We start from the raw sequence: 17,312 nt of genomic DNA, 5'->3' as shown, positions 1-17,312 counted from the left end.
CCAGACATGAAGTAAAAAGCACACTTGTTGACTGGCAGACTGTTGTTAATTAGGTTTTAGGTAGTTAACGTCTACTCTTGTGAGGGAAAACTATTTATTAAGTCTGTTTCCACTGTGTTCTTAGGAAGGACCAACCGACCTTTGATTAAAAGTGATTGATTCCTGGAAATGAGGGCAAAAATGTCCCTCTGAGGCATCTGGACCTTACGGAAACAATACTGACCATTTCATCTGTGGCCATGTAGAATAAGTTTTGGTGGGCAAGACGTACTTCAGAATTTCACTGAAAAGAACAATGGAATTGTATAATAGTGTTTTCTTGATAGACACACGAAACTTCTATTTTATTTGCTTTTGAGGGCCACACCCACAGCATATGGAGGTTCCCAGGCTAGGGGTCTAATTGGAGCTACAGCTGCCGGCCTATGCCACAGTCACAGCAATGGAAACACAAAACTTTTAAAACAGGGCTTTAGTACTTAGTCATTGAATATGGTAAGAAAATAAAGATACATAGAGCAGGGTTAGAATGAGTCATATAGTAGGATTTAAATTAAATCTGCTTTGCAGTCCTTTGACAAAATTGATATGATATTTTATAACGACAGGCTCTGCCCCTGACTCTTGTTGGAAAATACAGTAAGAAGCCATTTCTTACCCTGCTGTTGCATAATCTTAGAAGCTAATTGAGAAGAGGGATTTGAATTTACCAGAGCTATTAGGTAGAAAGGGTCAAGCTTGAGGGTCCAGAATGAAAATGATCAAACTCAAGGAAAGGTGGGAGTAGGCTGTTAGCTTGTCTCTTGAGTTCTGTTGCCACACTTTAAATGGCTTGTCTTCTGGAATTTGATGGTTTTTATCGAGTCCTGACTCTGTTTGCACATCACCTGTTCTTGATCCTGGATGCAGTTCCACAGAGTTTTCTAATTTTATTCACAGGGGCTTTTGGAAACTCTGCTTCTCCTTCATTCTTCTTGCCACGGGAGTGCAGGCAGACACACACAGAGGCCAGAAGAAGAGGCCTTGAGAAAGACTCTGTTTTACCTGGTCACTCAGTGTTTGTTGCTAGTCACTGTAGGCCTTGCCTGCAATGGCCCCCGCCGTTATTCCTGAAAGGCCAGCTTCTTATTTCTCAAGCCACACCTCCCTATCAGCTGCCTCCACCATAAACTCCACATTGCAGTTGTGCACTGCCTTCCAGGGGCTCTCTGGGTTTCAAGGACGACTGCCGACACCGTACCTGGGCCTGCTTACTGCTGTCAGTCAAGGGAGGGATGAGCGCCGCCATAGCTGCACCTGCCTTCCCTGGGTGTGCAGCCTGGAGTGCCTGCCTGGCACCAGACCTCATTCACAGCGGGGTATTTATGTTGAAGAGGTTGGTCTGTTACCTTCAAGGACAGTTGACCCATGAGGCCCCTGGGTCCTGGCCTGGACCCAAGGGGAGACATGTTCTAAGATCTCTAGGACATGAGGAAAGCCCTGTCCCCACCCCCCCCACCCCGCAAGAATGTCTGCTCTGCCCACAATCACAGCTGAATTCCCTTTGGTTTGGCCTTCAAGGGTATTCTTTTCACTGCAGCCCCCTCAGGAACAGTTTGTCTACTGAAGCAGCTCCTTTAGGTCTGGGGAATGGACAGGGCATGGGGACGGGGAGGGAGGGCAGAGGAAATCCTAGGTAGGAGGAGTTCCCAGAGACTCACTCCTTCACAGTTTTTCCTCCAGCCAGCCCTGGTCTTACTTTTTATATCCATTGCAGAAGCTGGGCCAATGAAAACCAAGGCAAGGCAGAGAAGAGAGATTTTGGTAGGTTCAGCTCCTCTCCACTTTCCTCTCTCATCAGCTGCCTCCTTTCTTTAGCATCACCAAACAGACTTGGCCCTCTGTGGCCAGGGCCCTGCAGGTAACAGGGCTCATCATCGGATGGGCAGTGCCAAGACCTGGGGCAGCCCGATGCCTGAAAGTAAAAGACTGCGTCATAGTGAGCGTGCCGGGAACCAAGTGACCTCCCAGGGCGGTCCCTCTCTTACAGTCCCCGTATGTAAGGCTGAAGAGTTGCCAGAGGGAACTGTTAAACAACATACATGGATTCAATCAGATTCTGAAGAAAAAGAAGCTTTTAGAGTATTCACGTGTCTTTTAAAAGCACATCCAAGATGTTTGTTTCTGTTTGGGCTCATTGCAGAGCCGTAGAGTTACATGCATAAAAACACACGCATCCCAGCATGTGTCAACACACACACAAAGTCCAAGTTCTCATTATTCCTGAGTGACTGCAGCACGAGCTTTTAGCCAGGCCCTGGGGTAAGGACAGTAGAGCTCCTCACCAATGTTCAGACACAGTTTGTACCAGGAATGCAATTTAAATTTTATTGGCAGTAGACTTTGGGCTCGTCAGCTAAAAAAAATCAAATATTAAAGGATTCAGGCTAATAATTTTTCTTCTTTTCCAAAGAATTTTATATCTTTATGTTCACTTAACTTTCAGACTTTGGAGCCAATGAAGAGAAAAGGCAGCCCAGACGATAAATAACACTAATGGTGGAAAAACCTCCCTCAACTGGCTAATCCTCCAGTCACTTAGGCTGAGTCTCGGGAACACTCACAGATTAAATCTCACTCTCACCCAGACTGTTTCCTGGGACCTGACCAAAGCCTTCAGGGTTGTTTACACTGCACTAATGTAGGAATCCATAGATGAATAGTTGAGAGTTAACCTAACTTTACCTAGTAGATGCACTTCTGGAAAGTTGTTCATAAAGTCTATTATGTTTTTCAATGTATGGAATGGTTTTGCTATCAGAGGCAGGCTGGGTGGTTTGTTTATCTGTTTGTCAATGAGCATCACAGGCACACTGATCTACTCTGTACGTTTGGATGTTGCAAGACTGCCTTCCCCGGCATACAGGGCCCCAGCACAGAGGCTAATGCCTTCGGGCACTCCTCACATTTTAATCCTTTAATCCTAGCAGGATTTCCTCATCCTGAGTTCCTAAAAGTAAGGAATAACTGAGAAGATGAGGAGGTGAAATGGGATGGCTTGCGGATGGATGATCTTTCAGTTTCAGTGTGAAAATCTTTCCTATCAGGAGACAACGCAGCCATCTAGAGCATGCCTGGGTAATGCCAAATTTCATATATGGGAATAAAGTTACTATATTCTTCTAGAAAATCCATCGAGTGTAATGAACGCATGAGCAAAATCTGCTTAAAACATTTTATTCTTAGACGAGCTGCACTAAGTAGCTTGTGTTTATAAAAAGCTTTTCTTTCGATGACATTGACATAAATTCATGATTTTTGTTTTTTTGAGAAGAAATCGAAAGTGTATATATGTCTGGGTTGAGTAACATCTGTTTTCAGGGAGACATTCATTAATTGGGTTACATTTATACTTTGCCAGTTATAAACATTTACTTTCTGTGCCGAATTGTTTGGTTTATCATGGCCTGTTTTGTCTCACAGTTAAGAGTGAGAGGAAAGGTGTACTCTGCTTAACTTAAGATGGATTTGTACATCAGGGCAAATACACACGCCTTAGCCTTTCCACCAGAGGCTTGTCACATTTTGCTAACTCTAATCACAGTGTTGGTTTTTTTTTTTTTTTTTTTGTCTTTTTGCTATTTCTTTGGGCCGCTCCCGCGGCATATGGAGGTTCCCAGGCTAGGGGTCGAATCAGAGCTGTAGCCACCGGCCTACGCCAGAGCCACAGCAAGGCAGGATCCGAGCCGCGTCTGCAACCTACACCACAGCTCACGGCAACGCCGGATCGTGAACCCACTGAGCAAGGGCAGGGACCGAACCCGCAACCTCATGGTTCCTAGTCGGATTTGTTAACCACTGTGCCACGACGGGAACTCCACAGCGTTGGGTTTTAATCTGAGAAACGATTTTCCTTCACTAAAGAACTACAAATAAGAGTCTAAGAAATGATTTTGCTAAAAGCTCTTTCTTGTTTAAAGATAAGGTATTCAGATACTGTGTGTGGGTGCACTATGTAAAATCAGTGTGTACACCTGTGTCCCATAATATATGCTGTGGTTATTGTGTGATTGTGTGGTATCTTTTTATATAGAAGGCATATGCAATATATAAATATGTGTATCTATGGTGTATCTTATTCAAACAGATTTTATATATTTACATATAAAATGCGTGAATATACACTATATAATATAGAGAGAAATGTATAGTATTTATATTCAAGCAATATCAGTACACAATATGTTATAAACAAAATATGAAATTATGTAATATATATTATGTAATATATTATGATATATAATGTAGGTAATATATATTATTCACTCAGTTTGTACACACACACACACACACACACACACACACGCACACACAATGAATAGGAGGTTGATGTGAAATTTATTTTACTGGTGAGAAAGAGAAATGTTAGTGCTGCTACACCAATCAGTGCAAAGAAGCTGCTAGAACCCATCCCTTAGGTTCCATCTACATTTTGCTTCTTGGCTGGTGAAGTAGCCTAGGTGAAATGCAGGGTCTCCTTGACAATAACTATGAATCTGCTTGCCTCGGGAGCTCCTATAGACCCATCTGGTCAGCGCTACCTGGCCTAGCAGTGACTTTCTGAGATACTAATTCAAATGCAACAACGAACTAGGTGTTTCTCCTTATGGTCTTTTTTTTTTTTTTTTTTTTTAAACTAGCTCAGTGTCCTGAGGTTGCTTCCTGCTGCCCAACCTTCATGGAATCTGCCACTCCCCTATTCCCTAGACTAGTTGGCTATACCACCCAGGGGATACCCAGGAGACCTGGGTCAAAGGCCGAGCACCCTGATATTCTTCTGTCTAATTGAGCTCTGCCTTCCTGTACCTGTGCCCCTAGTTCCACTCTTGTCTTCCCTTGTGGTTAAGAATAAAACAATGAAACATGTTTGATCCATCCCCTCAAACCTATTTCTTGCCAACCGGGTCCCCCCCCCCCCCCCCGCCTTACTGTAATATGACTGATGGAGCATAAGAATGAAAAGGTAACAACTATCCACAAAACTTGATTACACAGTATATTTGCATATTAGCCCCACAATGACCATAGGCCATTGCAAAAAGGATATTCAGGAAGAAAACTCTGAAAATAGTATATGGAATTACTACGATCTTATTTCAAATCAGATGTAAACAAAAATGAGAAGAACAAAACCCCTATAAATCATTTTTTTTTCTAGAAACTACTGAACCTTTTAGTAAGTGATATCTAAGCAGAATATTTCCACAGCATTCTAACACTTCTACTCCATCACGTAGATTGTCATATTGTTGCAAATAATGGACTTCTACAATAATGTAGTAGGTTGAACTATAAGAAATTACCACTTTTGTAGTTTAAAAAGGGTCAGATATTTGTACCAATTTTGTGGGTCAAAAATGGTTGGATATTGACGATTTTGTATGGTTTGAACTTTATTATCATCTGGCTGATGCCCCCTCCCCATTTCTCATGACTAGAAATATACCAGAATACTCATTAGGAAAGCAAAACTTTCCAGGTTTGCTTAAGTTCAGAGCAAAGATAAATAAGAGTTCCAATTTGTCATTTAGAACTAAATTTCTTATGCAAGAACTTTTTACCTCTTTATGAGCCTGAGCTCCACACACCACATCAGATTCCAGGTGGCAGCAAATGAGAACAATTTCTCAGAGAACTGAACCTGGTCTTCTGGTTTCTGCCAACTACAGGTAATCTTAGAATATACACCTGAATGAAGCCAAACATACCTGTTCTTAGTCTCCTCCTGGCACTTAATCACATCCATTCTTCTCTTCTCATGCTTGAATTTGAGTGGCCTGGCTAGATAATTTAGAAGGAAGAGGGAACCTAAATCTGACATTGACCTCAACATCTCAAACACTTGAAAGGGCTTGAAGAATATTTTTCTTGAAGAGTATTTTTTGTCTCACTCAAATCTCTGAAGCTTTTGTATCTTGGTAAGTGCAAAGAAACCCTTATACATTAGATAACCACATGTAAACTAATATCCCACATATCTTTCACTACAACTTCACTTCTCCCCTTTTAGCTGTACAGAATGTACATGAAGCGCCAAACCCGTCATATGAAGAAGGAAAAAAACCCTTCTTTCTGTTCCCTTTTGTATTCTCCAAGATTCCATTCCTTTTCGGATTTGTGTCTGGTCAGCAAAGCCATGGCAATATTAAGCCTGTAAGGAGAGCCTGCATGTACAAAACTTATGCCAGTTTCTTAAGTCATACCCAACTGCAGGACGACGTTGTAAACCCTCATCCTTTAAAGGAAATTCCGTAACGGATTAACACGATGACTGTCAAATGTTAACAAACGGCAGTTCAAGGACCTCAATACCTGGGCATTAATGTAGTTTGGAAAGAAAGGCTACTACTTTACATATAAGGGGTACAGATGAAATAAACTCCTCTTGAAATTATAATAACTAAAAAATGTCAATGAGCATTTATGATACTGTAGACCTTTAAGAATTTCAGCTCTAAATAAGCTGATGTGACTCATATGGACAGGGGTTTTGGCAGAAGTGTAGTTGTCTAATATGCATGACACTGATTAAAAACACTCTAAATCCTGATGTAGCTATGCTTACATCATTGCCAAAATGATTCATCTGTGTAGGATATATTCTTATTAAGCCAGAGATGTCATGTATCGTCTTCGCTAGAAACACCCAGTCACATCCCATTATGGTGAACTCTCAGAGTTTATCCAAATTCTTTCCTATTCTGGAATTTTGTCAGGTTAATACTGCCTGACACACATGGTATTAAAATTTTCCATTCTAAATCTTCTGTCATTTTGGCATTTGGCTGGATCTGGCCTTATGCGACCGGCATCACACTGAGAATATTTAGTTGGTTGAATTTTAAGTCTATAATGTTTATCACATTATAGACCTATCGTTGGCCAAGGAAATGTCTGGAAAGGAAAAAGAGCCTTTTTCTAAGATTCTTTTCCTTCTAAAGGAGACCATTTATTTTTAAGGTTTAATTCAATAGTATATTAATATCATAGAAAATCAAGAAGTTTTGCTTAAACTAAGCCCAGCCATTTTATCTTATAGACAGGCACATTTAGAAAGTGGACAAACAGTTTACTGACTCGTAGGGCAAAACCCTCAGCACCGCATTTCTTCTTGGTCCTTTGAAATATTTATTGGCATTTTAGGATTGGTCATCAAAAAACCAGAATTAAACATTGGCCCTAAATGCAACATTTATGAACATGCTCTTGCTTATACTTCATTTTACAATCACACTCCGAGAATGAAGAGTTTATCTGAGCAATACAGAAGGGCAACCATCCTAAATCCAGACACTGTTGGCTGTACGAGCTTATTAAGCACCCATTACATGGTGCAAAGTATTTATTGCAAAGGGGCCTTCACTACTAAAATGCGTAGCTTCCTTTCATGTTGTGACTAAGTAATTTGAGATCTCTTTGAGCTGAAAACATACAGAAAGGTTGCCTACTGACTGTCAGCAGGGAAAACTGCCATCAAATCAATGCATATAACATTCCTCACAAATTACAAACAAGGGTGTATTGGGCACTGCAGCGCTTGATCTTTTTTTGCTACAAGTGCCAGCTTTTTCTGAATTGAATTCAGAAAAAATTCAAGTTCAGTGAGGCTCGGTCTCTGTAGAGTTGTGGTGCTAGGCTTTCTGGATTTGTCTTTTAAAGACGCTCCCTTGCTAACACCATGTTTTCATGGCTTACATCCCTCCCCACCCCAGATAGTACTGGTGTGTTCCTTTTGGGGTTGACGGGTTGTTGACTTTTACTTACAATATTTTAAAGTTTCTGTAAAAAGTATCCGAAGCAGTTTTAAGAAATTTCAAATACTGTGGCTTATTATATTTAATAAAATTTAAGAAGTTTGGAGTATTTACTTTCATTTTACTTATAGTGAAATAGATTTTTTTAGGAAATTAATTTTAAGAGGTCTTGAATATTAATGTTTTACATAGAAATTAATTTTAAGCTCTAAATATTATAATTGGATTTTACTGAAAGCAATTAGTTTTTAGAAAGTTTTCAACATTGTTATCATTCTTGGAGTACTGAATAGTGTCATAAAACCAGGAGTGGTAGTCCTTTTTCTAGCCCCAACATCTTTTTTTTTTTTCTTACCTTAAGCATCTTAACTGTCTCCCTTCAGTTTCCCATAAACCCTTATCCATGTTTATCTTCCTCCCAAAAAAACCATTACAACAAAAAACACTGTATTTTTGAAATGAAAAGCTTAAAAAAAAAAAAAAAGAAAAACCCAAGTATGTGACTAATCATGAGCAAAACATCTTAATTTAAATCTTGACTCAAGCCTCCGTGGAAGCTACTCACACCCAGTCCTTACTCACTCTTCAAGGAGCTGCCCTGTATTCCAGACCCACATCGCCTTGCGGGTATTTTAAAGAGGCAGGTTCTGCTGCCATCTTAAAACACTGAATTCAGGAGGCAGCCTCCTTCTCTGTTGTGTTCAGCAGTGATGAGTAAACAGAGCTGGTAAATTCGCAGCATGCTCAATCTCTGCACAGTGCCCCACTTTTCCACAAAAGCTGCGAATGTGTGTTTATTGCCTGAGTCTCAATGCCCGTAGCCTGCAGGCCAGGAGGGAAGGCAGCACTTGGCACCCTGGCTCCCTCTTTGCCACCCATGCCCCCCCACCCCACCCCCCGTCAGCCCCGCAGCTGAGATTTCCAGAGGAAATTCTTTTCTTTTCTGCTGCCCCCAAAGAGGGCATGAGGCATACTAATGAACTCAACTGTAGTTATTTCCCAGCCAATGAGAAATGCCACTTCATTTGTCATGTCACTATCTGATTCCAAATGACATTTTAATTTTGCTAAAGGAATTGATGAGAAGTTGCCAAAGAAAAGGGGGAAAGCTAACGGTGTGAGTCCTTGGCCCGTGAGAACCCTGCCATCAGGCTTGCCGGGCATGCCATTTTCAGAACCAGAAGGATAGGGCAATTGGGGTTACATTATGACCACTATGGCTTAATTTTTTGACCATTATCGGTACTGGGAAATCTCTGCAGCCCCCCAGAGAGAATCTGGTGGGATTCTCACACTGTCATTTCAAAACAAGAACAGGAAAAAGTCCCCTTCCTATTTCTGTCTCACTATGCCTTCACAGTTCTGGTGCATTGACCAGACCCTTCTGTCAGAGTGAATGTGCACGTCTACTCTGTCCACCAGGGAGGGAAACCGAAGGTAGCGGATGCGTCTTTGCCCGGCCTGTGTGCCCACCCATTCACCATCCTTGCACTTACTGAAGGCTTCTTACCTCCAACACTGGTCACCTGCAGGAATGTGCTCCCTCTTCCCCAGGAGTTAAGGACCCTGGGGGGAGCCCTCACCGAATCATATATAGGGCTCCTGGATTCACCACACAGCTCGCAGCTTCCTCACCGTGCCAGGAGACCTGACGTCTCTCAAAGGTCCCCAGTGGGACTGAGCCACAGGTGCCCACCGAGGTAACCTGCTTATTAATGGGCCTTGCATGGCCTTCCTTCCCCATCTCGTGTCCTCACCTCCCAAATAAACTACTCGTGTCTACAGCCTTTTCTCAGGGTCTGTTTCTGGGGAAGCGCAGCCTAAGACACTGGGGCACAGAGAAGATTAATACCTGCTAAATACCACGCAGTTACTTAATGGAGAACCAGGGCTAGAACCCAGGACTTTGAGACTTCCAGCCCATTTGCCAAATCAGGTTACTTCTTGTGAACCACCGCCACCTTACAGAATCAGTCCCAGGGCTTCTGTGCAAAATGAAGATGCTATAAATGAGACAGTTGTTAGCTACTTTTTGCGTGTTAGGACCCAGTCGCCACCACTAGAAGGAGGAAACGGAAAAACAGGGCAGTAATTACCTAGCATGACGAAAGGGACTCCCAGGAAGGTGGAATTGTATTTCCCACCAGTAAGATTGATGATCCCGGCCGCGGTGAGGGTGGCCAGGCTTATGGTCACCAACCCGAGCAGGCCCAGCCAGGGTTTGCTGCGGACGCAGTCCTGCATAGAGCAGCAGAGGATGGCCATGGTGACCACCAGGATCAGGCTGGTGACCAGGTAACGTTCCGAGACGCGGCTGGTCTTCTGGAAATCTTCCCTCAGTGAGGAGGACGTGTAAGGGTACATTTTGACTTTGCTGTTAGACTTCTGGAACATTCGGACGGTGTCGCAGAAGCTGGACTCCCACCTCTCTGCCACCATGTCGTTGAGACTGTTGATTGACTGCAGGTAGTAGGTGAGCTGGACGGCCTCTGCGGATTTTACTCGGTCCTTGCTGTGTACGGTGACGCCTCCGAGCTGGTGCCCGTTGTAAACTGCCCTCCCGTCCTTTAAGTGAGTGATCGGGTACGTGATAGCAAAATTGGTCCGGTTGGTGGCCCGAGCGTTCTTTAGCTCCTCCAGAACATGCACTATGTCATCCACGATGCAAGTCTTATCGTTATTCAGGATACATATGTGAGCAAATGTGTAATTAAATCCAGGCCTTGGAACCTGGATCCTGGTCACAGCAGCATGCAACTGTGGGGAAAAAAAAAAAAAAAATGAAAGTCAGTGTTGATTACCAAAAACAAGACATTAATAAGTGACATTTGCTCTGGGAATTCAAATATCTCTGTTTTGGGGGGAGGGGGAGGGGAAAGGGAGTCAGACCATCTCTAAACTAAAGAGGTCAAATTAAATGTTATATAACCTTACATCAGAAATAGGTAGTAAGGATGTGAAGCACACCCTGGACTAGGGGTCCCCATGGTGTGGCCCCTGGACCAGCAGTAGCAGCACAACCTGGGAACTTGTCAGAAGTGAAAATTCTCACACCCACCTCAGACCTGGTAAGTCACAGTCTCTGGGATGGGGCCTAGGATTCTGGGTTTTCACAAGCCCTCTAGGGGATTCTGATAGAGCTGAAGTTTGAGAAGCACCAGCATTATTTCCACATGTGTTCTTGTACTTCAGTTGGTCTGTCTGAAAAATCTTATAGAGGTCCACCGTTCAGTCTCTGCCTTGAAAATGTAATGCAAAAAGTGAACTCAAGTGCAGTTCCACGTGCCTCCAGGGGACCTCTGCACTTGGAATTGCACCACCATTCAATTCTATTCAATTGCTCTGTGACACAGAAGATAAGGCATTCACGTTGAGGGCCCTCGTGTTCTCTGCCTATGCGGTAAAGGAGCTGTAAGTGCAAAGCTGGGCTGCCATTATGCCAAAGGAGCACAGCAGCATTTGTTCTGCACACCTTGCCCTAAATCAAAGTTGCTGTGCCCAGGTTCTGTATGCCTGTGATTGAAGTGCACATGGGAATAGAGATGCCCATTTATCATCCCCACTACATGCCAGGCACAATTCTAGGCCCTTTATACGGACTAAGTCATTTCATCCTTATAAGAGCCTCTGAAGTAGGTCCAAGTACTAGCCTCATTTTACAGAAATGAAGACAGTGTAATGAGGAAACTGAGATAGAGAAAAGCAAAGTGACTTTGCCTAAGGTCACCCACTTAGTAAGAGAGAGAGCTGGGCTATTCCAGGCAGTCTGGCTCCAGAGCCTGTGCTCCTAGCCTCTCACCATACACCTCTAGGTTGGCAGTGCCAGCAGCTGAATAAAGGTTCTTGCTAGCAATTCAATCCTGAATTTGTGCTTTCACTGCCCCACCCCTAGAAAATGACAGGTGCTCAAGTTCAGATATGTAGGAGCACATGTAATCCAGTGAGAAAAGAAGGCCTCCTCTCTGTGAAACTCGGCCAGTGGTGGACATGTAATTGAGTGTTAAATGAACGTCTAGGACTGTGCCTGACACTGAGTGGGCTCTCCCGTTACCACATACCTGATGAACGAAGAAGAGATCTCCTATGTGAAGGGAATAAAAGCCTCCCATCCACAGTTGCCATACGGTCTTGTGCCAATGCACCTATAACCTTCTCAGCGGTTCCATGACCCTGATAAGATTTTCTCTTAAATCTGCTGTACATGGACTATTCGCTAAGACATTTTGCTGTGCATGCACATGCCCAGGTGAGTGGGATATTTATTATGTTATTTTGAAAATGTCTGAGGGGCACCAGCTGTCCAAGTTCTTTAGTTAGCACAGAGTGTGAGTTGTTAATCCTAATTCTCACCCCTGAGGTTCAGGATGCACTTCATTGAACTACATTTGGCTGAAATATTTTGAGTTCTTTCCTACACACACACACACACACACACACACACACACACACACACACAGCTGATCTCCCAGAGACGCCTAGGAGACCATTTTTCACAAAACTCTAACCATATGCTAAATTTTTGTTTTGATGCATAGGGATTGATGATGAGCAAAATGTCTTCAATGGTTTTGAACTCTTGGAGTGTGTTTTCATCCATTCTTCTCTAAGCTTGGCCCAGAGAATTTTGATTAAAAGAACTATTAAAAAATTCCAAAATATGAAAGGTTCCTTTGGAGGAGAGAAGAACCAAGAGGAATTGAAAGACGAGAGAGTTGTGATAAGAGTTAAAAGAAAGACTTTGTGGGAAAGATGGAGAATAGGCTAGAAAAGGAGTGGTATTGAAAGCATGCATATGTGTAATATTTAGTGCATTGTTTGTTCCCATGAACAGTCTAATAAATCTCCCTTAGAGTGATTACTAAATATGTCAAGAGAAAAAGATTGCCAAATAAGATGGTGTTAAGCCACAGGGCTGAACCCAATTATAGCAAGGGGATATTTTCCATCCATTCTCTAAGGCGACCATGCCATGCTGCGTGGGGAGTTGTAAACTATGTAGTGATCTGCCAACTCTGCAGATCTACTGCCATGACCCCTGGGACCGCAGACCAAAGAAAGCAGACACTATGTTAACCCCTGTACCCCCAGATCATAGGAGGGAGGCTTAGAAAATGAGAACCTTGCTGAAGTTTAAGAGGGAAGATTTCTGAACTGTGAGCATGGAAGCTGCTGTGAGATTCACCTGTTTTGAATTTCCGAAGGAGAGGTGGGTAGAACATGTGTCACTCTTGCTTCTCAGTGGCAGGGAAATGCTGAGTGACAAAGCAGCCAGAGAGGGGGTGTTGGTTGAAGCTACCCACCTAGCAGTGGGAGTGTGTGGGCTTCTACTGTGGGGAATAAGAGGCATGGGAATAAGAGGCAGGGGAAAGGAAAATCAAGACTCGCTTTCGTGACTGCTGCCAGTACTTGGTTCTCACGCCTCCACATCAAGTGCACACACAGTTTACTCTTGGCTGTCCACAGAGCCACAGGCAGACACGCTGCACATGCCACTTGCACATCTACCTGGATAGGGTTTTTGGATGCCTTGACTTACTCTCCTGAAGAATCCCGACTCAGGACAGTAGAGACATTAGAAAGTGTTCGTAGACTATATTCACAGGGGAAAGCAGAAGCAAGAGATGGAAGCTATGTGCTTTTTTTTTTTCCCCCTTTTTACTTACTTTTAATTTCTGCACTGAAAAAGAAGAGGAAGGTAAAAACAATGTGAGTTTACAGTGACTTCATCTTTGCCTTTAAATTAATCTTTGCTCTTGGGGACAGAAGGGGCACAGAAAGATGGGAAAACATTAAAGCATGACCGTGAAATGGTGACCAAGACACCTCAGTCCACAGAATGGAGAGTCTCCATCCACACACAGGCTGATTATTAGTCAGAGACCCTCAGAAAAGGAAAGGAGAGGGAAATGACACTTGACCCTTAATATAGTCAGAATGAATCACGTGAATCAACGTATCATCCACAGTTCTCTAATTATGTGTAGATTTTGGATCATTCACTCAACACACATTCAGTAAGTGCTCATCCAATCTAATGTGTTCTCAAGGATAGGATAATTTCCCTGAATTTAGTGTGCTCACACTTAGACATGGAAAATCACACAAGACATCTGACATCCAAAACAAGGGAAAGATCCTAGCAGTAGACAATGCTGAGTGCTCTGGCAGGGCCTAACCCAATGTCAATTTCAATCACAATGTTAAATTGTGATGCATCCTAAGGCTTTGAACATACTGTGTTTATATTGCTAGATTCCTTACTCTCATCACCCTTCAGGTTAAGAATGATGATAGTAACAGTAACTAGTCTGCTGATACTGTCTGTACCGTTTTCCTAAGACTTTATTCAATACAAGGCTCTCTGAAAATGGTGAAAACATCATTCCCATTTTATAGCTGAAGCAATTGAGGCCTAGAGAATCTAGACTAGGACAACTTTAGAACTTTAGTGAGGATGAAGAGGACATGGGGAAGAATGGAGAACTGTCAGCTCACCTGGTTAAAACGACTGGTCTTGATGTGACTGAGCTATGGGATGGCCACACTTGGGGATCTGAGGTCCATTAAGAGAGACCAGAAAGAATCCAAGTAGCTGAACTTCATCTTTAGACAGCAGCAGTACATGGTAATGTTCACAGCGAACGAGGGGTAGGCTTTGAACTTACTGACTTTTCTTATCCTACGTCCAGGTTCTTTAGTTGCCAAATAAAACTTGTGAAACAGGCTTACTAAGGAAAAAGGCCGTGGGGTGTAATGGAATCCAGTAATAAGTCCGGACTTCAAGTCTGGCTTTTGCTGCTGAAGTAGAAGTGCCAAAGACCCTTGGAATGTCACTCGACTTCTTCAGGTCTCAGATTTTACAGTAGAAAAGGAGGTTGGTCTAGCTAATCTTTACAGACAGACCACTTGGTCCTAACATGGCAAAATTCTAAGATGAGTGACATTCACAAAATAAACAATCAGATCCTCGGGGAGAGAAAGTTAACTTCATAAACAGCAATTGGAGATTTCTTGCAGCTGCTTGAAGTATGCTTTTCCATCACATCGAAGTTCTTTTTAGGTCAATGACAGATCCGATAGTAGATGAAACCCCAAAAGAATGCCATAGGGTAGGAAAATAGGTTTACTAGAAAAAAGAAAAAAAAGAGTCCCTTCTCTGGGTGATTTCCCCTTCTGGGGAGGCACTGGCTCTTATAATCCCCTTCTGCCAGAGCCTGGGACAAAGCCAGTGTGGGCTGCCGGTCACGACAGGCCAGAGTCTAATTTCCTCTCTGCCTCTCCTTGGCACACTCAGATCTTCCTCAGAAGACAGCAGGGCACCTTGTAGAGGAGAGTACAGAAGGGATTGGGGCGGGGGGAGGAAGTGTCTGCTCCGGAGTGGTAATTAACATGGGGATAATACCTGTGGGTTCCGAAGAAGATCTTTTCCAGTACCTTCCAGCTCTTTCTATATTTGTTTCTTGCTGCAAAGCGGGGGAGAGAAGGCGGAAAGGCCATTCTACCAGGCAGGGCAATTAACACCTCAAGCTGCCCCCAGCAAGCTCAGCTGGGAGGGGAGGCTCAGAGGAGGGGGCAGGGTTCCTGGTTCCCCAGGGGGGACCACTCTGTTGACACCACCTTAACAGGCTGCCTTCCTTTCTGATCTCTCCTTCCCGCCCCCTCCTTCTGCCACCAAATAAACTGCACACACGAAAACAACTGAAAAAAGGAGGTTGTTGGTTTGCCTTTCTAATCCAGATCATCTGCCCCCGAGTATTACCTTCAAAGTGACACTAAATCAAAATGGCTTAAAAAAAAAATGCTTTCAAGGAATATCTGGTTTTCACTCCCAAATGAAATCTTCTCTTCACTGAATCCTTCCAAATTCCAGGCCTTGACTAGGGTCGGTGTTCTGCCACTGTAAGTGGGTAGGAACCGTCTGGCAAGGTATCCTCACCCAGGACACAAGAAAATACCTTGATGGGGATGGATGTGGTCTCTGCAGTTCATCAATTACGCTAGCTCCCTCGGCGTTATGTTCTGTCTCTGCATGATCTCACTCTCACCCACTCTCTTTCCTCTTCTTTTAATAGAAATGCATTACATCAGAACATCAGTCGCAAGTTGGGGATTGTTACCGTGATTCATTTGTAGTGCAGCCAAAAGCAAGTTAGTCATCCCTTAATAAGTGAACAGAAATATCATTCTGCCTTTGAAACATAACATGTTCAGAGGGCACCACATTTAAGCTGTGGACTAAACAAGTAACTATCTCTACACACGCTCCCTCTACACACGTGGGCCTGTTGTCATGCTGACCGGCTCCAGTGACAAAAGACAAATGGTCGCCTTTGTCAGGACTGTAGTGCCAGCGCAGGGATGGGAGAGTGGAATGGTTCTGTTTTTCTCCTTGCTTTACCAGGGGGTAAACACTATATTGTGTGTAGTTGACCCTGAAAACCCCACATTATAATTCCCCAAACAGGTTGTTTGTCTTTGTGGCTTTGACTGAAAAGACACTGCAGCTTTGGATATGAAGCACATAAATCTGAGATTTTGAAACAAAAAATAGGAATGACGAAGGCAAAGGCAAAATTGCAAAATCTCATTGCAACTTTTGCCTGATTCCACGTTGGTCTAGATGAGAAAGAAGGCAGTGAACCACAGGTCCAATACTGTCTTTTTTCCTCCAGGGTCTGGGAGAAAATTTGCCTTGTTCTTTTTACAAAAATAATTCCTTGATATGAAGACCCCTGGAAATCCGTAAAGTTAAACTTTTTGATTAGAATGGTTATTTTTGAATACTGCTGCCCTCACTTGACTTTCACGGTCAATTTTAAACTCTGCTTGAGCAAGTTTGTGGGTCATGAGTTTTGCGGGGTAACTCTAAGAGAACAGGATGCTCTCAGAAATGGGAGAATGTTCAAGCTGATTGGCTAAGAGGCGAAGAGAAGTCCCAAGGAGCAGACATCAAGGTCCACAGAACAACGGTGGACCTGAGTGACAAAAACACTGGGTCACAAGTCAGAAGACTTCAATTTGAGTCCTGGTTCTGGGTCTTGCTGGCCACGTGATTTAGAGATATATATATATAAAAAAATGAACTGAAAACATATATCATGCTACTTCCCTGCTTTAAGTTCTCCAATGGTTCCTTATTGTGCTGAGAGGAGAAATCCAACTCCTGACTGTAGCCAATAAGATGGCATACTGCCCTTGCAGACCCCTCTGGATTCAGATCTTACGGTGCCCTAGTTGCACTGCCCGTCTTTCTCTTGATTCTGCCTGGACCACCTTTCCTTCGCATAGCCTCACTTGCTTCACTCCCCTGATCAAAGGTAATCATTTCCCCTAACCCCACTCCCAATTAAAAAACAGCACCCGGAGCATCACCGTCATCTTTGCTTGTTTGAAGTTCTTCATGGCACCAATGATGATAATGGCATTACATTCTACGTCTCTTTGGGCTCTTTGTTTTGCTGCCTCCACCTGAATATGTGTTTTACCACACTGGAGTGTTTGTCTGGTCTACTTCTACAT

The 17,312-nt window shown here is 43.3% G+C and overlaps 1 protein-coding gene across 1 annotated transcript in view; it reads right to left on the bottom strand.

The window, feature by feature from the left end:
* PTCHD1 (patched domain containing 1) overlaps nucleotides 1-17,312 on the bottom strand; it is a 54,689-nt gene that overhangs the window by 6,912 nt on the left and 30,465 nt on the right. The window contains exon 2 of the mRNA XM_047765546.1: nucleotides 9,890-10,550. Within this exon, the coding sequence (XP_047621502.1) occupies nucleotides 9,890-10,550 (661 nt within the window). The remainder of the gene's footprint in view (nucleotides 1-9,889; nucleotides 10,551-17,312) is intronic.

This window comes from Phacochoerus africanus, chromosome X, assembly GCF_016906955.1.
Source record: "Phacochoerus africanus isolate WHEZ1 chromosome X, ROS_Pafr_v1, whole genome shotgun sequence".
In the NCBI taxonomy this organism is placed as follows: domain Eukaryota; kingdom Metazoa; phylum Chordata; class Mammalia; order Artiodactyla; family Suidae; genus Phacochoerus; species Phacochoerus africanus.
The sequence above is the reverse complement of the archived record's forward strand: the minus strand, read 5'-3'. Positions and strand labels throughout refer to the sequence as shown.